The sequence below is a fragment of the Amblyomma americanum genome, chromosome 3 (genome assembly GCF_052857255.1).
Source record: "Amblyomma americanum isolate KBUSLIRL-KWMA chromosome 3, ASM5285725v1, whole genome shotgun sequence".
Taxonomy (NCBI): domain Eukaryota; kingdom Metazoa; phylum Arthropoda; class Arachnida; order Ixodida; family Ixodidae; genus Amblyomma; species Amblyomma americanum.
In genome coordinates, this window is record NC_135499.1 from 204,525,802 (window position 1) to 204,549,745 (window position 23,944).

Here is a 23,944-nt window from a genome sequence, read left to right on the forward strand (position 1 = left end):
GACAGGCTTTTCTATTTTTCTTTTCTTAGTGTGTGCGTCTTAACACCGCACTCATACTTTGACAGCTGCTCGCCAATGCAAAAGGCATATGTAAATAAGACTGGCATGTTTGAACAACAAAAAAGGCGCTGCTAGGGTACAAAAGTAACAAAAGTAACAAAAGTACAAACATCTCACTGTGCTATTACGGCTTCACTGCAGCGCTACGGGCGCTCTTCGATGTCCCAGGCCGGATCAGCAGCTAATACACTTGCCCCAGGCAAACACTCAGCGGGCATAACTCGCAAGGGGCACGGCTGGGGGTACATTAGCAGAATTGCATTATCTAATGCAGGTCTCATAAGCTTTGCACGCGTTGCGCCAAGACATCGCCCAGCACGCATCGGCTCTGCCAGAAGAAATTGAAGGAGGAGTCTTCGCACCTCTAATGAGAAATGCATGGCCGGAGACCAGGGGAACGGACAATCTGCGAGCACAAACCTTGACTGCGTCTGTCCTCCATGCATTATTGGGGGCAGGACCATTTTTCAAGCAGCATTAGTCTGCTCTGCACGATTCCCTCTCTCGGTGCCTGCGCCACTGGTCAGTTATACTGCTCGGGCGCTGAAGTTTTCCCGAGATCTGCATGGCTACCATCATTCGCTATCATCATTCGCTGCAATCGAATGTTTGACAGATACGCACTAAACCAATAACGAGCTGCAAAAGAAGCCGCGGGACATTGGATCCGAATGTCGAGTCCATATTTATCTTTATTTTTATCATTGTTTTTCATCCTGACTGATATCTTCGCTCTGCCTGTACAGGAATACTTGTCCTGATAACAGAGGCAATATGGGGCAAGAAGTTCTCGTCGCCGGTGGTTAGTTGCATTGTGCTACAAATCAATACCGAGAATGAGTACGAACATGCATCGTGTAATTAGCAAAGAGCACTAATGCAAACTTCAGGGTAGCAGCGCAAAAGACGGCGTCGAAAGAAAGAATAAAGGAGGAGGAAAGAAATAACGCAGGATTCGGAAGAATCTATTACCAATTCGCCCGTTTAATAGTCGTATTGAAAGCATGCAGAGTGCAGTGAAATGTGGGCTCTAGGAAGTGACACCAAATATCTTGTATTTTTTTAACCATTGGTGCTCAGAGAAACCTTTCTAGGGAAGGACAAACGTTTCTCTCATGTCTAGACCACAGACGATGCAGTGCGATGGATGCTGTCTAAGGAAAGTTTCTAGTGATGAAGCATACCCTACGGCGTCGAGATGCACTAACAGCCCAACTATGATCTTGCGTGCTGCAAGGAATGTTACTACTTTAGTTTTGCCTTTAATACTGTAGTATCGCATGATTTTCTTCGGAACTCGAGTTCAGGAAGATGAGAAGTGCATTCACACGCAACCTTAAACGTGTACCGCGACACTGGAAGTAGAAAATTCTGCTAATAATTCCCGATGAACAAATGGCTATTAGTAAGACTTTACGCAAGCAAAGCAAATTCGTTTCGTTTATGAGATTTAACGTTCCAAAGCGACTCAGGCTATGAGGGACGCCGTAGTGGAGGGCTTCGGATGATTTAAATCACCTGGAGTTCTCTACCGTGCACTGACATCGCATAGTTAGTACACAGGCCTCTAGCATCTCGACTCCGTCGAAATACGACCGTTTACGGCTCAGACCGAACCCGCGTCTTCGGGGTCTGCAAACACGGCGGCTGGAAGCAAGTTCAATGAATCAAAGCATATGTCATTTAGTGTTCTCAAAGTGATGTCTTTAACCGGCAGAAAGCATCAGAGGGATTAAAAAAAAGCAGGCAGAAAGTTCGCGCAGATTGCGAGTGTCCGCTTGCAACACTCTTATTATGTGACTGCTATTAGCCCGCATTTCGAGGCGGTAAAAAGCGTTGATTGCGGTACTATACGTAAAGGTTTTGCTAAGATTTTGTCTGTTTATGCACCTCTCAATCTACTTCGTGCCAGACTGTGCTCTCTGTGAAGGGACGCTCCTGTTTTGAAAAATATTCAAATATTTGCGTTTTCCGTGTCATTGAAAACGATAGCATGAGCGTCCCACCACAATAGCGTTAGTATTCCGGAAGTTCTCAAATATTCACTCAAATATTCACTCACGCACCACGTTATGGCGAAGTAGCGCCGAATACAAGAGTCAATAATGCGGCAGTCGTCAATGCAACGAAAGGGAGATTCGCGAGGCCTATGTTGATAGCAAACGAACCATAAAGAAGCCAAAAAGACAGGGGGGCGTGGTTTAGGACGACGCGAGCAAATAACGCTTAAAGGCAACCTTGAATACATACCGGTTCTCTATACGATAAGTTCAGGACTGTGCATGCGGAAAGAAGACAACCTGCACAAAGCAAAGCTGGTGTGTCTGGTTGTGATTATTAAATGCACGCTTGCGAAATACATTGCCACATCAGAAAGAAGAGAACCAAAACTGGAATGCCCGTGAATGAAGTCCCTTGGAGCACTGAACAGCCCACTCGTAACCACGCCGATCAATGCTACATGATTCTGGGAAGGGACATAGACAGAAAACTACGCAGAGCTGTTTGAATCGATCCAAAGAGTGTGTGTGTGTTTGTGCAAACAAGGAATACTTATTCACTCTCATGGGCTTAACGACGACAGCACTCCATGCATGACTGCATAACGTTTTTGTCAGTGCAGCTAACCAATAGGTCGCGAAGCACTACCGTCTGCAAACATCGGCGACAACAGCTATTTTCCATCTCTGCCATGGCAATCAGCGGTCAATTCTATCGCTTGTCGCTTCATTCATAGTACAAGATAAAATAAATCGATGCCGCAGCTTTCTATCTCCTGCTCATTATAATATAAACTATATATTTCTGCACACGTAAATTAGATGTCGATGTATTTAGATGTAAAATGGCCCAGAAAAAGAGAAGCAGGCGACTTAACTTGTTCCTTGCGGTCCTTGAAAATAGCGCTGTCTTACGTGCGCTCTCGAAATCGGGTTAGCTTCCATTTCATTTAGTTATAACAACTCTCTCGTTCGTCTTTAGCATCGATATTAACACTCCGTCTATAACACTCTTCGAGTCTATAATATAGTGCGGAAGCCGAATCGCATTGTTCTTAAAGGGGCACTGTGAAAAACTCCAGCCAACTTTTGGTTTTTTTAAAGTGAAATTCTGCGGCTGTTTTTGGCTACGTCAGTTTTTCTCCGACGGTGAAATACACATTTATTTCAGAGTAAACGGGATTTTAAAATGATACATTTTCTTCCTTCCGCTCGAGTTAATTTCGTGACGTCAAAACTGAAAATGGCTTCTTGATCACTCACTGAAAGTGGATGGTGGCGCAGCCCAGCCTCAGGGATTCGCGACCGAAACAAAAAAATCCTTGAGGCAGCGCAGTTTACATTAGAAAACGGCCGGTGAGGTCTACAACTGTATTCCATCTTTTCGTGCATCCTAGCGTATAAAAGCTCCTTTTTCTGTAAAACCAGCGTTTTTGACCTCAGAACCGGTAATCTACCGATACAGGCAGACTTAATTTATCCTAAGTTTGCCTTTAATATCATATAAGGTCCAAGCTGTACGTCTGTCTCACATGCATACAAATGGAAAAACCTGCACCCGAAATGACTCCAGAAATTGAATGACATTACTTTCAAGTCATTTCGAAGACTACTTTTGCAGAAATATGGTGTACACATTTAAACCAGTGACTTCGTGCAGAGATCCCTAATATGTCATCTATTCGTACCTTAGTCTTGTCGATGCAGAATAAAACTTGCAATAAATTTGAAAATTGCATGAACAGGAATTTCGATGAGGCATCCGACTGATCGAAAAGTCTTAATAGCAAGAAAATTTTTCAAATTTTATTTTTCCCGCCAATATGGGCCGCAGCAAGCTGTACACCCAAGCTTGTAAAAACACAAAAGGTCACCTATGAGGCCTATAGCGAAAAAATGTGGTACGGTTTTAACGTGCTTAAACCGGGTGGACGGACGAAAGCATGTGTTTTGCCTGGTTGGCTCATTCCTGGGTAGTCGAACGTCTGGCGACGATATTTAGACTCAGGATAAGCTCTGATTGGAGTTAAGCTGGTCTGATCTGTTCGCACCGCAGATAGAATTCGATGAATACGACCATGTGCAGTGTACAGCGCCAGAGTATGTCGCAGCTAAACACGAGGCGTGATCGGCTGAAGCGATAGCATAGTGCCCTCGTGCAATGGCCAATGAAGCTGATCGCCAAGGTCACCCTCAAGGTCACCCTCCCGTTGGCTAGAGCTTGCGCTACGTTCCTCCGAACTAACCCGAATTTACCCGAATTACTCCGAGGCTTAACACAAGATTCTTAGTTGAGATCGTGTTGCGTAGTGCTTTCGCACTAAAACAGGCTGAAGGTTTTTTTTTATTGTTCAGTAGTACGCAGCACGCAAAACTATATTTCGTAAGGCCAACGTTGTCCGTTTGCCGGCACATGACACAAATGGGACAACTTGAGTCTCGCTGTTTTTCTAAGGAAAGTATGTCTAAGCCCTTTTCTCTTTCCTGACACTTTTGCTAACACGTTACTAGCGCTAGTCCAATCTTACAAGTACCTATGTGTAACCCTTTCTAATGATCTGTCTTGGCGTGCACACGTTAAGAATATTACCTCGGCACCGAATAAAATCTTAGGCTTTTTGAAACGTCTATACGAAACACCTCGCCAGATGTTAAACTACTCGCGTACAAGGCACTTGTTAGGCATCGCTCATCTGGAACCAGTGCCAACCATATCTCTTCGGCTCATTAGAATCTATTCAAAATCTTGCTGCTAGATTCAATCACTCCTTGTACTCGTATGACGTTAGCGTTTCATCTTAAAATCAGATTCCGGCTTGTCAAAGCTCTCCAGTCAACGCCGCGTTTTCAGCATATCCTTGTATCACAAGTTCTTCTTTTCTTCCCTTATGCAAGCACCATACATCACAGCAGCGTCCCACCTATCGCAACGCACCAGCCATCAGTTTCAAGTTTCGCACCCGTCAGCTCGAACCGTTACATTCACTGCTTCCTTTTTTTACCGAACCACAACAGACTGGAACAGCCTTCTCCCAGACATCGTTGCTAGCAGGTGCCAATCAATTTTTACATATTTTAAACCACCATTTTGTTTAATGATTGTCACGAGATGTTTTCTTTGTATAAAAACCCACCCCTAAGGTAATGCCCCTACGGGGAACTTTAAGGTAATAAACTGATCTGAGCGGATCACATTGTTTTGTGTTGGCATTATCTTATAAGAACACTTTCCGAAATTCATCCTCGACCGCATATCGATGGTGAAAGCGGGCAGTAAATTTTTAACTATGCAGGAGGATGGTAGTCCAAAGAACACGGATAACGACTAAATCAACGGTTTTATTCTTAGCAACACGGCTTTCAGGAAGCTATAACAACGAAGGTGATGGCAGATATGCTAGCGGTATGCTAGATAGATAGTGGTACGCTGCCATGAGTGCGCTTTCTGCCCATTATGTTCTCAGCCACTGCCAGTGAACGCTAGCGATATTCTATACGAAGTAGACAGCAATGTCTATACCTGGATACGGGGTTGCTCTCTCGTTGTCATTCAGAGTAAGATTGCTGAAGAATAAGGAACTTTCTGTTCATTAGATTCCCCTGGAAAAGCTGGTGACATCCCTTTCTAGACTCTACTTTCTCAAAGCAATATGCAACCTTTTTTAAAGTAACAACTTTCTCCTGTCGCAACGTCAACATTACGTTTAAGCCAGAGTTATGGCTTGTCACGGCTCCTTCAGTTTTTTGCGCGTTTGTACCGTGGAGGCTAACGAAAAGGGTTCAGCTCAAGTTAAGGACAACACAGCGAGCTATGCAAAGAAAAATGATATTTGTAACGTTAAGAGACCGGAAGCGGGCAGGGTCGGCGAGGGAACAAACGCGGGTTAATGACATCCTAGTCGAAATAAGGGAAGAAACGGACTTGGGTAGGGAATGTAATGCGAAGGCAAGACCACCGCTGGTCCTTAACGGTAACGGAGTGGATTCCAAGAGAAGGCAAGCGTAGCACGGTGCGTCAGAAAGTTAGGTGGGCGGATGAGATTAAGAAGCTTGCGGGAGTACGGTGGGCGCAGCTTGCAAAGGACGCGGTTAATTGGAAAGACATGGGAGAGGCCTTTGCCCTGCAGATGGTTTAGCAAGGCTGGCGATGATGATGATGATGATGATGATGATGATGATGATGATGATGATGAAGACCTCCCAACATGTCATCTGAACATGTCTCTCTAGAGAGGAGCAAATGACTTCTTACTCGCCGTTCATTTGCTAGTATGCTACAACTCGCGTTTCCTTGGGAAGAAGACAGAAAAATGCGTCCTGCGCGTATAACCACGACTGTGCCGACGTGACAATAGCGAAAGAGGCGAAAAAACGATTCATAGAACAGAAGCCTCCTTCATCTATACCTAACGCTTCGCCCCGATTATCGCCTTTCTACCTCATAATGTCCTCGCCCCAGAAAGGGAGGAGAAGAAATTATACATCGCCGCGTCAAAATTGGCCATCCTATTTCAGGACCTACGAAGGTGCTTTATGCGGTACGAAAGAGCACTATGGAAGGGGGGGGGGGGGGGATGAGTGTTCGAAGGAAAGTGGAGCAGAGCTGCGGGGAGCGCTAAGACCTCGGGCGCGCTGCGCCGCAGTCCCGCCGGCAGCGGAGGCGGCGCTCGGCGGGGAGTCCCAGCGGAGACCTTCTTCAGCGCCGAAGGGAGGGAGCGGCGGCCCTAAGCCGACAGGGTTCGACTTTCTCAAGCCGTGCCAAGGAGGCAAGCCCCTGTGTTACTTCTGGCCTCGGCTTTTTTCCGGTGAACGGGCCAGGCTGCCTCAACTCCCGGAAAAAGCCTCCCTCTGTGTGGAAGTAGCGGGGGTAGGTTGGAAGGAGGAGGGGGAGTAGAGGGCAGGAACTCAACCCGTTGCTGCCGCTACGCTCTTTTCGGAGTAAGAAAGCACCAGAGAGGTCAGGATAGTGAGGGGGGGGGTCGAAGAGCCACTTGCTCGAAGGGAACCATTAGCCGTAAAGATCCGGGGCACAAATTGGCTTATTATGCAAATCTAAAGATCCCCCCCCCCCCACCTCCCCACCGTTTTTTTCGCCCGTGTGCTGTCTTTCGTATATAGAGGCTCCCTTTCTGCGCACACCAGTCGGGGCTCTTAGCGCGAACGCGAGCGCCTACACGAGGGTACCTCGAGAGAGACGTCTTCGAAGAAGGGCCGCCGTCGTTCTCCTCTCCCTTCGGCATCTTCGCCAGCCTTGCTGCCGCCGGCCGACGCGGTCGGCACGGCGAAAGGAAGATAAGCGGCCTCGGTCGGTTGCTGCCGGCGGCCGTCCCGCAGGCGTTGCCCGTAATTTAGGGGAGCCGTGCGGTCGAAACCCCAAGCGAGGCGTTAATAATTAACTTGGGGTCAGAACCGGGCGCGCTGATTAAGGTGCGAGTGCGCGGAACGCTTATTGCGCCTCCACTGCTGCTGCCGCCGTTTTGGCACTCCGAGGTTTCCTATAACGTGGCATATATAGTTTGGCAGTGTGCGCTTTCAGCCTGCTTTGGTGTGGTCCGCCGGACGGAAAGGTTAGTCTTCGGACACCTTGGCGGTGGCACATGCCAGCATTCGGTAATGAAAGTTTTTTTATATTCCTTTTTCAAAGAAGGCGGATTTCTGGAAGCTGACTCCACATGGGGTTAAGAAATGCGCCACTGAGCGGGCTGCTTTGTCAAAGTTGAGGTTAGGTAGCCTCCTGTACACGCCTCGAATCACAATCGCGGATTGGTTCTGACGCACAAGCCCAAAGTTGTTCATTGTCTAAAATATTACTACAGATTACCTCTTCTTTCTCACCAGAGTGTCCTCAGCAGTGCTCAATTTAGGATTGTAATAAAGCGTCAGTGGCTGTCGCAGGAACACAATTTTGAAGCGCTTTCACTTGTAGATAAAACTTTTTAGTCGGCTGTGAGCTCCGCTGAGCTTCGAATTTTGAATTCGCTTCTGAAACGAAACCGAAATGCTACTTGAGGTCTGCATAGATGCAATGCCTCACATTCTCCAACCGCTATTATTACAGCTGTGCTGTTCGTGCTTTTTCGAGGATCTCGAAGCGGATCGACATTTTAATGAAGCTGGACTTGAGAAGCGGGAGTAGATTCCACGTCTAGCAATTTGTAAGTCGTAAAATCATTATTACAGATGCACGGAAAGCTGGGACCTTGCTCCAGCAGTTTCGACACAGACGCCTAAAAAAAGCCTGTACGTGTACACAGACACTTCTCTTCAGCTGCAACCAAATGCGGACCAGTTGCGTCACCACCGCACCCCGACTATCTTTCTGCCGCCCGCAGGTGCCCGGCATAGATAACAGAACTACGGGATCGTCGCGGGAGCGCTTACCTGGGCGAATGCAAGAGAAACGAGTACGTGGCTCAGATACAACAAAAAAAATTCCGATAAAGCCTTCGGCGGCTCACGTAACAGGTGAGCCCGTAGCTAGGCCTGGTCTCCACCCCCCACGCACGCATGCCTGCACCCTCTGTCGGCCGCCGTGCTGCACCGGCGTGTCATTAGCGCCATCGATACCCCCGAAAGCGGCCCGCGAGCCGAAGCGGGGGAGTGGAGGGGGGGGGGGGGGGGGGAAGAAATGTCGTTCCAGCGTCCTCACGAAAATATACACTACAGCCAGTGCAGAGCTTGGCGCGGCTAAGGCGACGGCCGGCAATCACCCACGCGCACAAACGTGCGTGCAGCCACGCCGGTCTTATCCGCAACTCGTACCGGGCTGGACACCCTGAACCTCTCGTGATTTCCTTGCGAAAGCGGGCAGCGCCGCTTTCATGCTATCCGCTGCAGCTGCACGCACTGGGAACATACGAGAGAAAAAAAAGAAGGTTAAATAAACGGAGGAGGCCGGCGATATAAGGGACGGCGGAAGGGGTGATGCTTTGGCGTTCCTCTCGCAATGACCATAACCGCGTGAGGCAGGGAGCGTGGACCTATAGAGTGTACACAGAGGCCGCCTGTACTCGTTCCGCACGGACGCAAGCTAGGCTCAGTCCGCGGCTTGCCGTGCTGCAAGTACCGCGGACGCCCCTCTCTGGCTTCTCGGTGTGCACGGGGGAGGTAGCACTTAATCGGGCACGGCCCGCCGTTATGCAAGCCGTGCTGAGCCGCCATAAAAGCAGACTCCGACGCTGAAAAGTTTGGCGCGAATAGAAATATAGGTATGGCGGACTGGGGTAAAAAAAAAAAAAACAAGAGATGGAGTGTACGGCCCACGCTAAATGCTAGACACGGCACGTTGAACCGTATAATCTGGCGTCCGCAGGCCACGAAACGGAGCTTTGTTTTTTATAAACGCTTCTTGCTCCAAGGTGTTTTTCTTTTTTCAAGGGTGCGTAGGTACTGGGTGAGACTCGTTACGAATGCTCAGCTGACTCATTCTCCCATGATTAGTAGTGAGTCTGTAGCGCGTCCACTTTATTGTTCTGAATGTATAGCCCTGAAATCAAACTAACGCGAAAAGAGTGGTAAACAAGCATGTTGTATTACGAAAATGTGTACTGGCCAGTGTGCTCTTTTTGTCCCGAAACTGTAAAAAAAATCGTTATCAGTCGAACTGCAAATTCCAGAAGGAAAAAAAAAGAAGCATTCTTATAATCTTCCATGAACAAATGAGTGTAAAAGTCTAAAGCAGCATGCAGTTCATCAAACTTTTCGTTCGTATATTTAGACCTTTTTGTTGGCGCTAACAAAATGTTCGATGCTGCTTAAGAAACTTTGCTGTGATGTGGTGCATTGTTCATCGTTTGAGCAGTAGTGCAGCACTTTTTCCTGCTCGTGATAGTCACCTGCTACGAACGTAAGAGAGAATAATCGAAAATAAGCAACTAAAGATCGATAAAAGACGGGCTTTTTTCCCTCAGGAGCATCGTAAAGAGTACAAATAGTTCCCTCAACTAACACCCACGGACTTGGCTTTTATGTTTATCACAAAAACAAAGCCAAAAGTGTCAAACCGCATCATCTGAAAAAAAAAAAAGAACATGCTTAGGCTTCGAAGTACGCTCGCACATCGAATCTTCTAGTGGCGCAGACCGTCGACAGTCACTTCCTCTCGAGAAAGACGGGTGAGTATACACGTGTCTAGCGTAGATGAGCAGCTGATAAATCGATAAGCACTGGCATCAACGAGATTGACCCGCGTGTTTTTGTCAGAGAAGGTATGAAATGAGACCGAGTGGGAAGTTGTTCCCAGTGTTCCGAGCATCCGTTGAAGGCAGACAAGGCGACAAATGCGCTCCCATTCCGCTTTCTTTAGGCGACCCTAGTGCAGCAGCTAAGCGTTCCTTGTACGCAGTGGATCATCGCCACAACCAGCGCGCAGGAATCGATTGCGGAGACAACTGTTTCTGTAGCTATTTACAACAACTACTATGCTGCCAATGGCTTCAGCAACAAAAGCGAAGAAAGAATGGGCCATCGCGGGCAGGTTCAACTCTCCGAAAATAAGCACACAGCTGGCGCATTGTAAAGGCGATTTTCTTAACACGCTATTTGTGGGAGGAGCGGTTGCGTTGCTCAAAATAAGCCTAACAGCAGCACGCCCCCGAGCCTCTTACCTTTATTCTTTCTACCATGTGTAACAGCTGCTTCAGCGCTTTCCTGAGCGCTCCGTGTCATCTGTTGCAGCGCGCCCTTTGTTTATTTTTTCTTTTCTTTCTTTCTTGCCTGCTATATACCTTTCTTTCATTCTTCTCTCGCTCATCATCCATGCTCTTACCTTTCTACGCCTCTTTCCCTGCGCGTTTTAATCTGCCTTTTTTTATTTTCCACACTAGTCTGTATATATGCTCTTCTTGGTACAGTGACTCCGAATCAACTGAATACAGGTGTAAAATATGCAAAAACAAAAAAAATACCAGCTATATCTGGCTGGGAAAATGAACAGATACCCAGATCAAAAAGCTGCCGATACCCATTAAACTTCCAACTTGTTCTCGCAGGCGCATAGACCAGACGTAGAGTGAGACGTAGAGAGAAGTGTTCTTTACTGCGCTATTCGCTGAATAGGCGAGTGCATTGCCAAGTTTTAAAGCATTCGGCCACGGTTCCACGTATGCCCTACAACATGATAGATTTTATTTTTTCGATGGCGATGTAGGCACCCATGGTCTTTAGGCAGCAACACATTCGTAACCAGGGAATACTACTAAATACTTGAAACCTGTACAGTTGGCAGAAAAAGAGCGAACGATCTTTGAAAATGCTGGGGCACTTTTCATCCTCAGTGGAACAACAAGAGATTCAATGATTTCCAGCAATTGCCGTCAGAGCGTAGGGCAATAATTTGCGTGTTTGAAATGATACCTGAGCAATCCAACTACGAAATGCGCACACTTAAAACAGTCTAATCACTTCATCAAAGGCTCTATCAATCCTACTGTATACTGAAATCAATAAACGACCACCAGGGTCACAATGAAACATTTCGAGCCAGGTTTCCTTAAGATTTCCGTAAGGGTATTTGTGTCTAATTTCATAGGATGTGACCGACCGGCCAGCTGCCATAGTTCAGCCAGTGAGTTGAGTGAGTGCCGCCCAAAGCCTTGTGAAATTTATCGACTGTGAACACAGCCGTGAGATTTCTTCTCCCGTGATAATCAAGGTGGTGTATATCAAAGGAAACTAACCTAACACATAAGCTGTAGTGTTTTTCTGCATATGACAGGATCGTTTTGGGTGAATTAGTAATACTGTTAATGCCTGAAATCCTCACCTCATGTAGCATCGATAGTACAGCTCATCTCGTTGAGGGTTATATTAAGTAACTAACCACAAAATTTCTCAAAATTTCCGGGAGCAATCATTTTGATTCACGACAGACACAATATAACAAACTTCCTGCGTTTCACATTTCCTTTGCAGATGATGTTGAACAATGCAGTTTTCGGAAGGGCGTTGCTAAATTTTATGCCCGAGAACTCGTCGATAAGGTAAATTAAACTTCGACTTCCGGAATAAAGCCCAACCTTTTGTACACGCAGTCCACTCACGCATTTTATGCGACCACTGCATTATAGAAGCTTCCATGGGTTAGCTGACCAAACAAATAAGTCAACTCTGCTCAGGAAATCTTTCAAGGGAGGTGGCAGAAGCGATGTGGTTGACAGCGACATCAAAACATGAGGGTTTTGTTTTGGTAAGGACAACGACGGCCAATTTGGCTTGGTTTATAAAGATTAGCGTCAATGATTAGAATAAGCGCGGAAGCGTCGTGAGTCGCACCGTCTTTTCTTCGTGAAGCAGGGGGGGAGGGGGGGTTGGTACGGAAGACGTTTGTAAAAGTGTGAATTGGGGGCTTACGTATTGAGCTGCGATCAACGAGAGTGCAAGATGCCTACTACTTTTTACGAGTGGATTTAAATGAAAACGAACGCTTCGTCCGAAAATTTGTTCGGGAATAGCCGCTGATCCCAAAAAGGAATGGGAGAAACAGCAGTTTAAAAGCAATCGGCAAACTAGATTTAATAGAAGGAAGAAAAATCGATAAGTATTGAAGAACGACGCAGATGGTATCAGGTGAGTGAGCACAGTGGAAAGAGAACGAAAAAAAAATTGGGGACGAGGTAAGGTTATGGAACGGGTAAGGTACGGAATCGTAGTAGTTGAAACAGGTAAGTAAGTTTGGGAGATGAAATCTGAGGCCCGAAGCAGAAATTCCATTTTTAAAGTGGTGCGGAAACGATTGGACATCAGAAGTTGAGCATCTGCCAGAAGGAGAATCTCCAGAAAGAAGACAGAGTCTCTACTGGAATAAATGCTCAGGACAGCAAGTGATCGTTAACGCGAAACGGCGGCATGTGCATGTAGAAAAGCAAGGAGATGAGTAAGGAAATAATGATAGAAGAAGGAAGACAGCCATAACTAGGTCACTAGACAGGAAGTCGAACTCGATGAGGAGAAAATTAATTCCAAGTTAGGAATGAATGCAAAAGGGGGAGACTTTCTGATGACGCGTAAACCTGAAAAATGTTTCCAGGGAGTCTCAGGCAGATCGTTTTACAGCATTTCAACGAATCTAATGTTAGTTTTGAGGCATTGATGCACACTTGTTTGCATCAGGGCGGTGAGCTTCTGACAAGAATGATTTGAGTTCCTTAAAAGAGTGGAAGTTCATTCCAAGTTAAAGTTCTCCAGGTGTCTTTTTTTTTCAAGGAAAAGCTCCCTCGTTAAAACGGCTGAACAAAACAACAACCTACCCCCACCCCGCTCAACTTTTTTCCTTTCCAGCTCCAGTTCCTGCTGGCATATCTCCCAGCCGTTTCTCCTAGTGTACGTACCATGCATTCGTAGCATGGTGAGATAGCATCATTGTTTTTGGCTCAATGCTGCTCTGAATGTACTTGAGTCGCTTGAAGACCGCGTCTTATCTCCCCTTGCAGGATTAATTTCTTCTTGAACATAAATTTTCTGCACATAGGTAACTGTAAGCGACTCCAGTGTTCTGCAGACCCTCTTGTATCATTCACAATATTTTTGTGGCCGTTCTCGACATCATGATTACAAAACAAATACCTGGTTTACTCTAATGTCACACCCTCCGCGCTCCATTCCGCACATACGCAGTTCATTTCTCTACATTAAGAAAAATCTGCCTATGAAGATAGCAGTCTGTCGTTGGTACGCCCCCTGTGGCAGAAATAACTCATAGATTCCGTGATCGTACATGCAGATTAACTTAAGCAAGCGATCTTTCATACAAATGGGGGACATGTTGGCAGCCGCAACAGTTGACACTATTGCGCTAATAGTTATAGTTTGGCACTAGATATGCACAGTAAAGAGTTCCAAGGCGGACTTATATTCTGTTTTCAACACCACATACGAACGGCGCTTCAGCATCTGACACCACAATGTTACCACATTGATCATCGTAGGAAAGCCCGCCTGTAACACTTTTCTTCAAGAATCGTTGGAAAATTATTTTGCACCTTAGAACCAACGTCAAGAATCAATAATTTGTTTTTTTTTTTTCATGTCAAGACAAATTTCATCTGACGCTTTTCAGCGTTCATTCCAAGCATAAAAACAAGAATTTGGGGTTAGGAACAAAAAGTTCTTCTAAAGCAGTTTGAACGAGGTCTTGTCTCTCTGTAAACCTCTGTAATCAGGTTTGCGCCAAGCACACATGGTGCCATGGCCCACCCACAGAAGAAGAAATGCACTACAAACAAACAACATTACGCTTTAATGGTCAACCCGCGATATCATTTACAACCACTGTTACAGGAAGCAGCAGTTCAAATCCGGTCTTTACAAAAAACTCTCTCTGCCTCTAGAATTTTAAGGGAGAAAACAGTTGAAGGGTGTTTTCGGTGATGTCATTTTACTAAGTTCGGTGACGTGACGATGTCTCGTTCGATACCGTCCCACTGGAAAGAACGGAAATCTGCGCTATGAAGAGTACAATTTCCTGCCAGTCCTTTGCTAGCATTCCCAACTTTATGCCGAGAGCAGCAACGACACTTCCAAAGCAGGGGGTATTGAAGGACAACAAAACAACCAAAAAGAAGGAGGACATAACGAATAATTGTAATCCTCTCCTTTAGATCATGTGCCGTTGAGCACCGGTGCACGGTTTTGAGCCAGGAACCGCGGCGCTTCGCTGCTTACGACGCGTCTTTCTACAGTCCTGGTGCACCGCAACACTGTTTCTTTTTTCTTTTTCACCTGAGCGCGGGTCCAATGGTATCTCCTGTCTCCTTTCCCTTTTCTTATCTCACACGTTAGTGGCACGTGGCTTCGCACCTGCGCTGCAATAAGCGCGCAATGCTCTTTCTCGTAAGTTGTAAGCTCGTGCCACTTTGCGAGTGAGACATAATCTGCTTATACATATGTACACTCGTGACTCCGATTAAACGACACAAGCATCAAAGACGGGGCCACGCGCCTTTCGTCTATTAAGTCGTTGCTCACGGAGACAGCCGAGAACAGTCGTTGTTCCGACGGGCGCTGCAATCGTTCTTCGCAGACACTTCACGAACGTTGCTCCCACGTCAACGTGCTTTGACCACTCGGAGCGCGCCTGGAATCGTCCAAAGTCTCTACGGTGTGAGACTCGCACTGGAAACAGCGGCACGTGCAATGTCTATTTCATTTCACTCTCTCCGACAGCAGCCCTGGAACTGAGATACACCATCCGCGAGGAACCGGGTAAAGGAGACAAAAAAAAGGAACCAGAGTGTATCAGCAAAGGGGCGTGGAGTCCGTCGGGTGATTGCTTCTCCTTCTACCTGGTAACAATGAACGCGCATGGTGGAGTGGGTTCCCGCGCGTACGTGTCAGCTTGCTTCTGCGTGTGCGGGCGTGGTTCAGTCTGTTCACAGTGAGTGGTGCTCTCCGGCGTGAAAACAAGTGCTCTCTAACCCTTATCACTCCCCGAACACGGGGCGAAGCCCAATCACGCCCCTCCTCCGTTGTCGTCCCCACAGACGCACTCGGTGTCACCGGCGCTTCCCGCTCGCTCTGCGGCTGAGGTGTCTCTCCGGGTGTGCGACTCGCAGTTGTTGTTTTCTTTCTCCTCCGTTGTCGCGCGCCGTTCAGTTCACAACGTCCGGCTCATCTGGGTGGCGGCCGGTCGCTCGTCACCGCCGCCTCGAGCACACCTGGAGACACAGCGCCACCGCGAACAGCGTGAAGGGGGCCGACCGGGCGCACATGGCTGCCGACGGGTGCTTGCCGTGCTGCATGGCCGCCGGGTTCTCGCCTGCGCACCAAGGGACGGAGGAGCGGGGTGGGAGACCAACCAAGGGAGTGAGAACTGTGTCGGGGTTTGCAATGACACCGAAATGCAGTGTAGTTGAGCGGCTTACTTCAACCACAACCTGGGCTTATAGGGACTACAACTTACAAAAATGGACTATAGATAGTCTATACGCTTCTTGTAGGCTCTATTGCCTTTTTATAGATATTTCCTTTTGTCTATTGATAGTCTATAGACTTTCTACAGAGAAAAGTCTACTAAACTGTAAGGCTATAAACCTATAGATTTTCTATAGACTTCCTATATGATATGTATTGACTATAGACTGTTCTCTAGGGTTTTTCTGTAGAGAGTCTATAGATCTTATAGACAGGAGTCTATGCGCAATGTATAGACTGTCTAAAACAATTTTTGTAACAGTATATAACCTCAGGCACATGCTTTAGGCCACTGTTTTAAAATCGTCCAAGAGGCGGTGGACAAAAAATGGTCAAGAATGCACTTTCTAGGTAAGCGGAATTACATAGGAATCAGCAATGATCACAGAGTTCTTTTCAAGGAACTCAAAGAAGTCGAAATAAGCAACAGTATCGGCTGCTGGTACATACGCTTAGAACACAGGTAAAAATGCCATAAAATAACACTGCTCCCCGTCGTTCGTATGCAGTTGAGTAGTTGTTGTTCATAATGAGCAAAATCATTCCTATAGAGAAAAAAATCATCTTTGTTGATCTCGTAAACAAGTGTCAAGAGGACTGGCTGAGGATAATATTTATAAGGTGGCTTTTAATCGATCGCTTAGATAATTTTGCTCTTTTCTCGTTATGGCGACAAGTCACAATTTTGTTACAAGCGTCGTTGATTACTTCAGTAAATAGTTTGCCAACAGCAATTAAAGGCTGTAGGCAATTAAAGGCTGTAAAAATGTGCTCAAGAGGAGAACCTACAGGAAACCCATTTAACCATTAGAAAACCGGCGACTCGTGAGCTGGCGCTGTGTGCAGATAATAGTTTGTCTAGGGAAGGTCGGTGATGCTAACATGCGGGAAGAAAATGAAAAAAAAAAACAGCTCATGGCACAGATATGCTTTTCGTTGCCCTGTGCACGTCGCGAAAGCACCGTAAAGAAAACTCATTTCTTACCTTACTTGCCAACGCCAAGTTTAGTTTGTTATCTGCTAATTTTTGACATAAAATACAGAGCCCTAATGCTATGCAGAGTAACTCACAGTGACGGTCAGCTCCCTTTCGACATCTGCACGAACAAGGGAGCCTGTGGTTTTTTTTTTCTAGCGCAAAACCCTTTTGAACGCGTCAGTTAGCTTCGTTCTTCTTTATGTAGACTCTGAAAATTACAGAGCGTGTGGCTAGCGTCAATAAGGATGACGCAAGTTATTGCAGGAGGAAGAAATAGCGGTGCTTAAAATTTGCTTGAACGATAAAAAGCAAAAAGCAGCATTGACAACTGGCGGAAATGTAACAGAATATAACTTACTCGTTTCGGGCCAGAGGTGGCACTAAGCACAATACGGTGCCTCGTGAAATTGTTGAAACAAGGAAACATGCCAAGTGTATAAACAAAGGCATAACTCAGCATGACGGTGTCGGAGGTCTCTTTGCGTTTCGTGCACACCTGGGAAGGCTTTCATTGCTGCCAAGAAAAAAACTCAAGATGACTACTTTCTAATGCAGACAAGTTGTACAAAAAAATGAAACACAGGAGATATTGATTAACCACAATCTTGATTACAGTCCGCGTGTGCAGTGTTGAAATACTACTCAGGCAGCTCAACAGTTCAATATGAAGTAAATTTCAATGGCGGACACTCAGGAGTACAGCGACACGAAAAATAAAAACCTCAAGGGCCGTACACACATAAAAAAAAATGAATTTTAACCCGGCATCTTACTTTACACATTTCTTACTGGCTGCCGTGCACTTTTCAGTCTCTTAATCTCTTATTCAGCTTTAAAAAATAATGAAAAATCCGCTCTTTTTTTTTCAAGTGAACCATATGCATAGTAATTTTTACCTATATTGCACACATAGTTTGCTAGAAGAAGCCAACGTCGTGTTGCAAATACGGTTGCTCAAAATCACACGTCAAAGTGGCAAAATAAAGGGGGCGACATCAAACAATGCCGTTCTTAGTATCGCCTCCTCGATTCTAATATAATTTACAATGCTAGCAATGCCCGAGCGCCGCGGCGGAGCCCTTTCACAAAGGGAACTGCGAGAATTCATATTAGACCCAGCTCTCCATCTGCGCACGGGTGAATTCTAATCATTGGAGAGCGCAGTATTGATCCATCATTGCCAACAACGAAACTATGGCGTCGCCTGGCGCGAATTCGTCAGGGGTCATTAGTGGAACGACGCCCTGGAGGGAGGCTTCCGAGCGAAAGTCGTCGCGTGGGAACTCGCGCCGCGTCAGAAGCCTTTCTGTGTCTGATGTGAGCTCGCTCGCTGCTGTAGACTTTTTTATTCTACTTGTTCGTTTGCTCGGTTTGAGTTCGCGGAAAAGAGTTGGACACGAGCTCGCGTTTTGAGCGCGCTTGTACTCTCGGAAGCGCAAATGAGCGCGAAGTAGGAACTGTCGAGTTTGGTCGTCAATAGCGATACATGGAGATATTCCAACAAATAATTTGCATCGGAGCAGATTTCCTCTTTTTGCTTGAAAAACGCAAGTTTATTGCGGACAAAAAGAGCGATACAAGGTGTTCTGCCAACAAAACAGTTGTCAGAAGCAAGAACACAAAACATTACATGCACATGAAAACACAAAACTGCGAAAGAACCAGAAAACGAGTAATAAAAGGCAGCATTACCTTTTGAACCCTACTCAGCATGCAGTTATTTGCAGAATCAACAATATGCGGCGCTACATGGCAACTAGAACATTTCTTCAACCGCGTAAAGAAGCTGTTTGAATTTCTTTATAGCCTTAACACGTCTTCTTCTTGAAGCACTCAACCTGTTTTCAGAAGGTAGAGCTCTGCCTACACTTTACCTCACTTGGCAACAAAAATTGTATCTTCAATGCGGTTGTGTTTTCGCTGTTAACTACTGGTTTATGGGGTTTAACGTCCCAAAGTGACGTAGGCAATCAGAGACACTGTAGTGAAGGCGGTCTGAGATTTAAGCCACTTGGGGTTCTTTAACGTGCACTGACATCGCACAGTACACGGGCCTCTAGAATTTCGCCTCCATCGAAATTCGACCACTGCGGCCGGGATCGAACCCACGTCTTTCGGGCCAGCAGCCGAGCGCCATAACCATTTGAGCCACCGCGGCGGTACGCTGTTAACTACTTTTCATTTGCTGAGTGCAGGAACAATGATAAGCATATATATAATTATTGCAAAAAAAAAGAAATTTCATGCCACCCACGTGATTGTCAGCATGCAACACACAGCGAAGCACGACTCAGAAATATTTAGGACAATAGAAAAACGAGATCGCAGTTAACAAAAGCAAAACGAACAGTCCAACAGACCAAAAGCAACTAAAATAAACAGAACTGCAATGCATAAACAAATCGTGCATGTGCGTAATGGAAGCGAACATAAATAATTTTAATCATTCTCGGGATCGTTTTGAAGATTGTTTTGAAGAACCTCATAGCAGGCAAAAACTGGAACACGATGCGGGGCATTAAACGCTAAATTCCTTTGGTTAGGTTGTAGTCAAGGACATCAAAAACAGAAACGGCGCGAAGAAACAATGTTTGGCCCTCCATTTCCCTTCATAGAAGGATGCATACCCAGGGCATGTTATTGAGAGATTGTAGAACTGGTACAAAAACTTTCAGATTTAAAACTTATAGACCAAGTTAACTTGTATATTTCTCACAAGGAAATAAAGACATCGGCACACAAGAAAGAACATTGAAATGCCAGTGGTAGATCTACCAAAATAAAGCAAGCATATTGAAAGTAGCAATTTGCTTACAAAACAATGTTTATTTAAGAAAAGAATGTTCAAGTAATAACATCACGGTTTCTGCTGTAAATGAAATAGACCAACCCTGGTACCAAACATTTCAATTGGCACATGTCGCTTTCATGGTAACTTTTGGAGATCACTAAGAGATCCGCAGGGAACTACAGTTTCGTCGTGACAGCCGCATGAAAAGTGGGAACACATTTACCAAACTACACTAAACCCATCAGATGCAGCTTGAGAATGCATACTTTTTCGAAAATCAAGACCGCTGTATTGAGCGATGAAAGGACCCATTATCAAATAATCAATCACAAGCTAATATTTAGACCCTGTAAGTTCGTCTGACTCTGAGAATACAGTGCCCACTGCTCAGTAAACCTAGAGGGGATGTTAACGCTTAACCAGTGTTCGACCCACCATTAAGAATTAAGCAACGACATCAAAGCTTTGCCATTGGGCGTTTTCGCATCAGAACCAAGTACAGGTTAACAAAGATCCGAACGGCAATACCCGAAAAATGCTGCGCTTAAAATCTTGGCGGTAACTTTTGCCTTCAAGTTTTAATAGGCGCCATTTTGTGAAGTTTGCTTTGATAGTTCATTCTTTCGTCTTATTTCCATTAGCCAGCCCTGCACTTAACGCCCATGACCGCGACTGGAATAGCGTGCCTTGTGGACGCAGTGCTGTCACGAGTAACTAAAAGCGATAGTATTGGTTCAGAAAAATTAATCGCAAAATGAGTTTTCTAAATACGGTCTGTGCAACTTTTCGTCACCTGCGGTATTCAAACTTCGTTTTAAAAAAAAATGGTCCGTACATAGCGCCTAATTCAGTGCTCAGGCTGAACGGAAATCTTCAAATGTCGCAGTAGATATTGTGAGGCTAACCGAATTTACTGGAACTTATACGGCCGTCTAGTTACCTTTTGAGTGAAACCCAGTGCTCTCATTCGCTACCCGCTTTGAAAGTATCTGACGGGGTAAGTGAACAATCTTACAACTTGCTTAAGAAACTTGCACAAGTCCCACTCCATCTCAGACGAGCCATCGCGCGCCGGCGTTCCGTGAGTAGCGTTAGTAGAAGGCTCTGGCTCCTTGAGCTCCGACTGTTCGGGCTCCGAAGTTCCGGCCTGGATATGGCTTCGGAGCAGCTGCTTACCGTTCAGCACGTGCACCACGATGCTGGCCGGTTCGGCGTTCGACGGCACGCAGGAGTAGTTGCCCGAGTCGTGCGGCTGGGCGTTGGCGATGAGAAGCCGGCTCAGAGTGCGCGGCGACTTCTCGGTCTGCACCGAGACGCCGTGCTGAATGTCGTAGTTGATGACGCGGGCGTCGTGGTACCAGAAGACGTAGTCCGGCGGCACGGGGCTCTCCATCACCTCGCAGGTGAGGTTGAGCGTGCTGCCACTGTTCAGGTAGAGCGTCGGACCACCGGCGATGCTGGCCTTGCTCACTGCACGTGTAAAAAAGAAAACAAGAAAATAAATTATGAGGGCACTGCGGCGCCCGCATTGCAGGAATGCGTGAGCATTGACGCTTCCTCACCCCTCTTTGCCTCTCTTTGCTCAACTTCGAATTTGGCGCCACGCTTTTGCTCCGCCCACTTCCGGTGTTTTCAAACTTGGCGCCACATTTACTTCTGCTCCATCCATTTTTTGGACATTTTTGGCTCTAATAATTACATAAGTACGCCAGATGCACCTAATGGATTTTCCTGCGAGATTTTTTGTTGTCCTATCTAATGCAACCATTCTTTTTCTTATAACCCAATTCGTTCGAACGCTATCGTGATGACAAGCTCGTGATGACACGAAAACTCAAACATAGCCATACACTGCTTACGCATTAAAAAGTGAAAAGCAGGCGATACCAGCTGTGGAATCCTTGGATGGTAGACTGTCAGCTGCATGCTTTCGTGCGCGTACTATGAAACTGAGCGGGGCCATCTTAAGCTGAACACAGCCGTTTCAAATCGTTTTTTTCTTTTTGTTTTCAATGTGCACACTAATGTCCGTTGTCCCGTATAAAAAAATAAAATAAGAAAACACGACATGTGTGGGTGTCTTGTTCAGCGTAAGCAAAGAAGTGTCGTCAGCTTACGCAAGCGCTGTTCCTTCGTATCGTTTGCCGCGCCATTATCGAGAAAAAGAAAATTAGATTGTAAATAGCAGGCAAAAAGGAAATAATTCCAGAAAACCTAGACTGACCAGTAAAAATTGTGCACCGGTTTCTATTCGGGCCAAGAAGCGTCAGCATTCGCATTTTGCATCCAAATTAGGTACAACGAATCCAATAAGAGGGAAACGTAGTGTAAGCGATTAAACTTTAATTGAAGAATGAGAAAAGCGAGCAGTTTGTAGTGTCAGGGTAATATCTACATAGCATACGGTACGTCTTTACCAGCCCACGGAAGCACACAAAGAAATGGATAGCAAACTGCAATTGAAAAAGGAAAAGTGAAAAATGTTTTAAAGTACGCAACATAACATAATTATAGAATCACAGAACAGCAGGAACTACCGTTCCTCGGCAGAACATACATAGCAAAGCACATGTTAACGTATATCTGTGAAGTAGTTAGCAACACAAACAAGAAGTACTAAACTACTCGATATTTTATGAAAAACCTCTTCTTCTGCAATCGATCCTGCAGGATATTATTTACAGACAAAACAAAGCATTCTATTTGACCTGCTACGCCTGCACACTACAGAAACCGTGCGTACTCCTGGGGGCAGACACAAGAAAAATGCTTAAAGCGCATAGTAGCCGGTCGCTTACGTTAGATACCTTGTATTCTTTCTTAAAGGTAAATCTGCGTTCGCTCGGCGGCGCAAAAAGCACCAAAAGTGTTAAAAAAGAACAGCTCGGAACGAAAACAGAACGAAAGAAAGACATATAACAATAATATTGAACCTGGCAGACGCAACAAATGCCGCAGACTCAAAGAAAGTCTATAAGCTCGCGAAGCTCAGGAAGGACGGAGCCAAAATAGCGAAATACGAAGCCTCCCCAACGCTACGCAGTCGGGGATGGCAGTGCTTCGCATCGAAATGCGTCACGATCAGCGCGCACACACGGCTGCAAACACAGTGCTACCGGCGCGCACCTCACTCGCTCGCCCGGCAGCCCGCGCCCTCTCTCGGTCGCTGCTGGCACTCGTTTCTCTTTTTCGCCAGGCGCACTGTCGCGAATTTCCAATTCTATCAGGTACCCCGGCTGCTGCGGCGAACGAGGGGGACGGCCGTCGAGAATGAGAGGACGACCATGCCTCTACTACGTCGCCGATGCCTCCGTAATGACATTCAGCAAAAGAACACAATCAAATCCGTTTTGTGTTTCTTCTCGTATTCTCTACCGCACCGCCAAGCAGTGACCCGGTGGTTCGAATCAAAAGAGGGTAGCCCTGGAACAAAAGAGTCGACTTCATACAAATGAATTCGCGAGCCCCGCTGTTTGCTTCGCCTGACGGCCCATCTACATCGGCGAGATGCTTGGTTCATGTTTTCTCTTTATTCTTGCTTTCCTAACCTGTCGCTCGCTCGTTCTTTCGTACCATCTCGATGTGTCTTCTCTTTGCGCAAGCTGACTCGCGGTGCCTTTGTTTCATCCCGCTCTCTCGTCCTGCGGGCGAGAATGTGTCCAACAATGAGATGAAAGCGCGGATACCACTGCTGAGGGTCGGAAGACTTCTGGCTGTGCTGACGACGTGAACCGGAGGCGCCTGGGTGGTTACTGAAACCTCAGACCTGCTGTTTAAGCAGGTGGTCTCGCCGAACGCATTACGAGGAGTCGATAACCTTGGCGAAGCGCGCGCCTTCTTTACGCCGTTTCTTTCAGGCTATGTGCGGAGAAAGAACACTCCTTTCTGGGAGTTCCAAGTGTGGAGGCATTTTATCTGAGGCCTGCAAGATAAAAAAGATACAAAAACGAAATAATTGATTGGACAGCCCAACTGTTTGCTTATGAGCTGCTTCACTGCGTAGTGCCAGCAAAAAAAGCAGTGGAAGTTGACTGGTTGCTGCGTCGAAAACAACAGCGGCAGCGGTTGGACCTTAAAACATAATAATAATAATAATTGGTTTTTTTGGGGAAAGGAAATGGCGCAGTATCTGTCTCATATATCGTTGGACACCTGAACCGCGCCGCAAGGGAAGGGTAAAGGAGGGAGTGAAAGAAGAAAGGAAGA

At 46.2% G+C, this 23,944-nt stretch overlaps 1 protein-coding gene across 4 annotated transcripts in view; it reads right to left on the reverse strand.

Annotated features, from left to right (window-relative positions):
* LOC144125920 (protein amalgam-like) overlaps nt 1–23,944 on the reverse strand; it is a 339,341-nt gene that overhangs the window by 53,029 nt on the left and 262,368 nt on the right. Inside the window, exons 4-5 of one of the 4 annotated variants that reach the window (XM_077659733.1) lie at nt 20,915–21,208; nt 14,279–15,813 (exon numbers count right to left, since the gene is read on the reverse strand). In XM_077659733.1, the coding sequence (XP_077515859.1) occupies nt 15,692–15,813; nt 20,915–21,208 (416 nt within the window). In that variant the 3' untranslated portion in view covers nt 14,279–15,691. Of the gene's footprint in view, nt 1–14,278; nt 15,814–17,312; nt 17,462–18,478; nt 21,209–23,944 lie in introns of those variants that run through there. The other 3 variants (XM_077659732.1, XM_077659734.1, XM_077659731.1) reach the window with 3 other exon arrangements.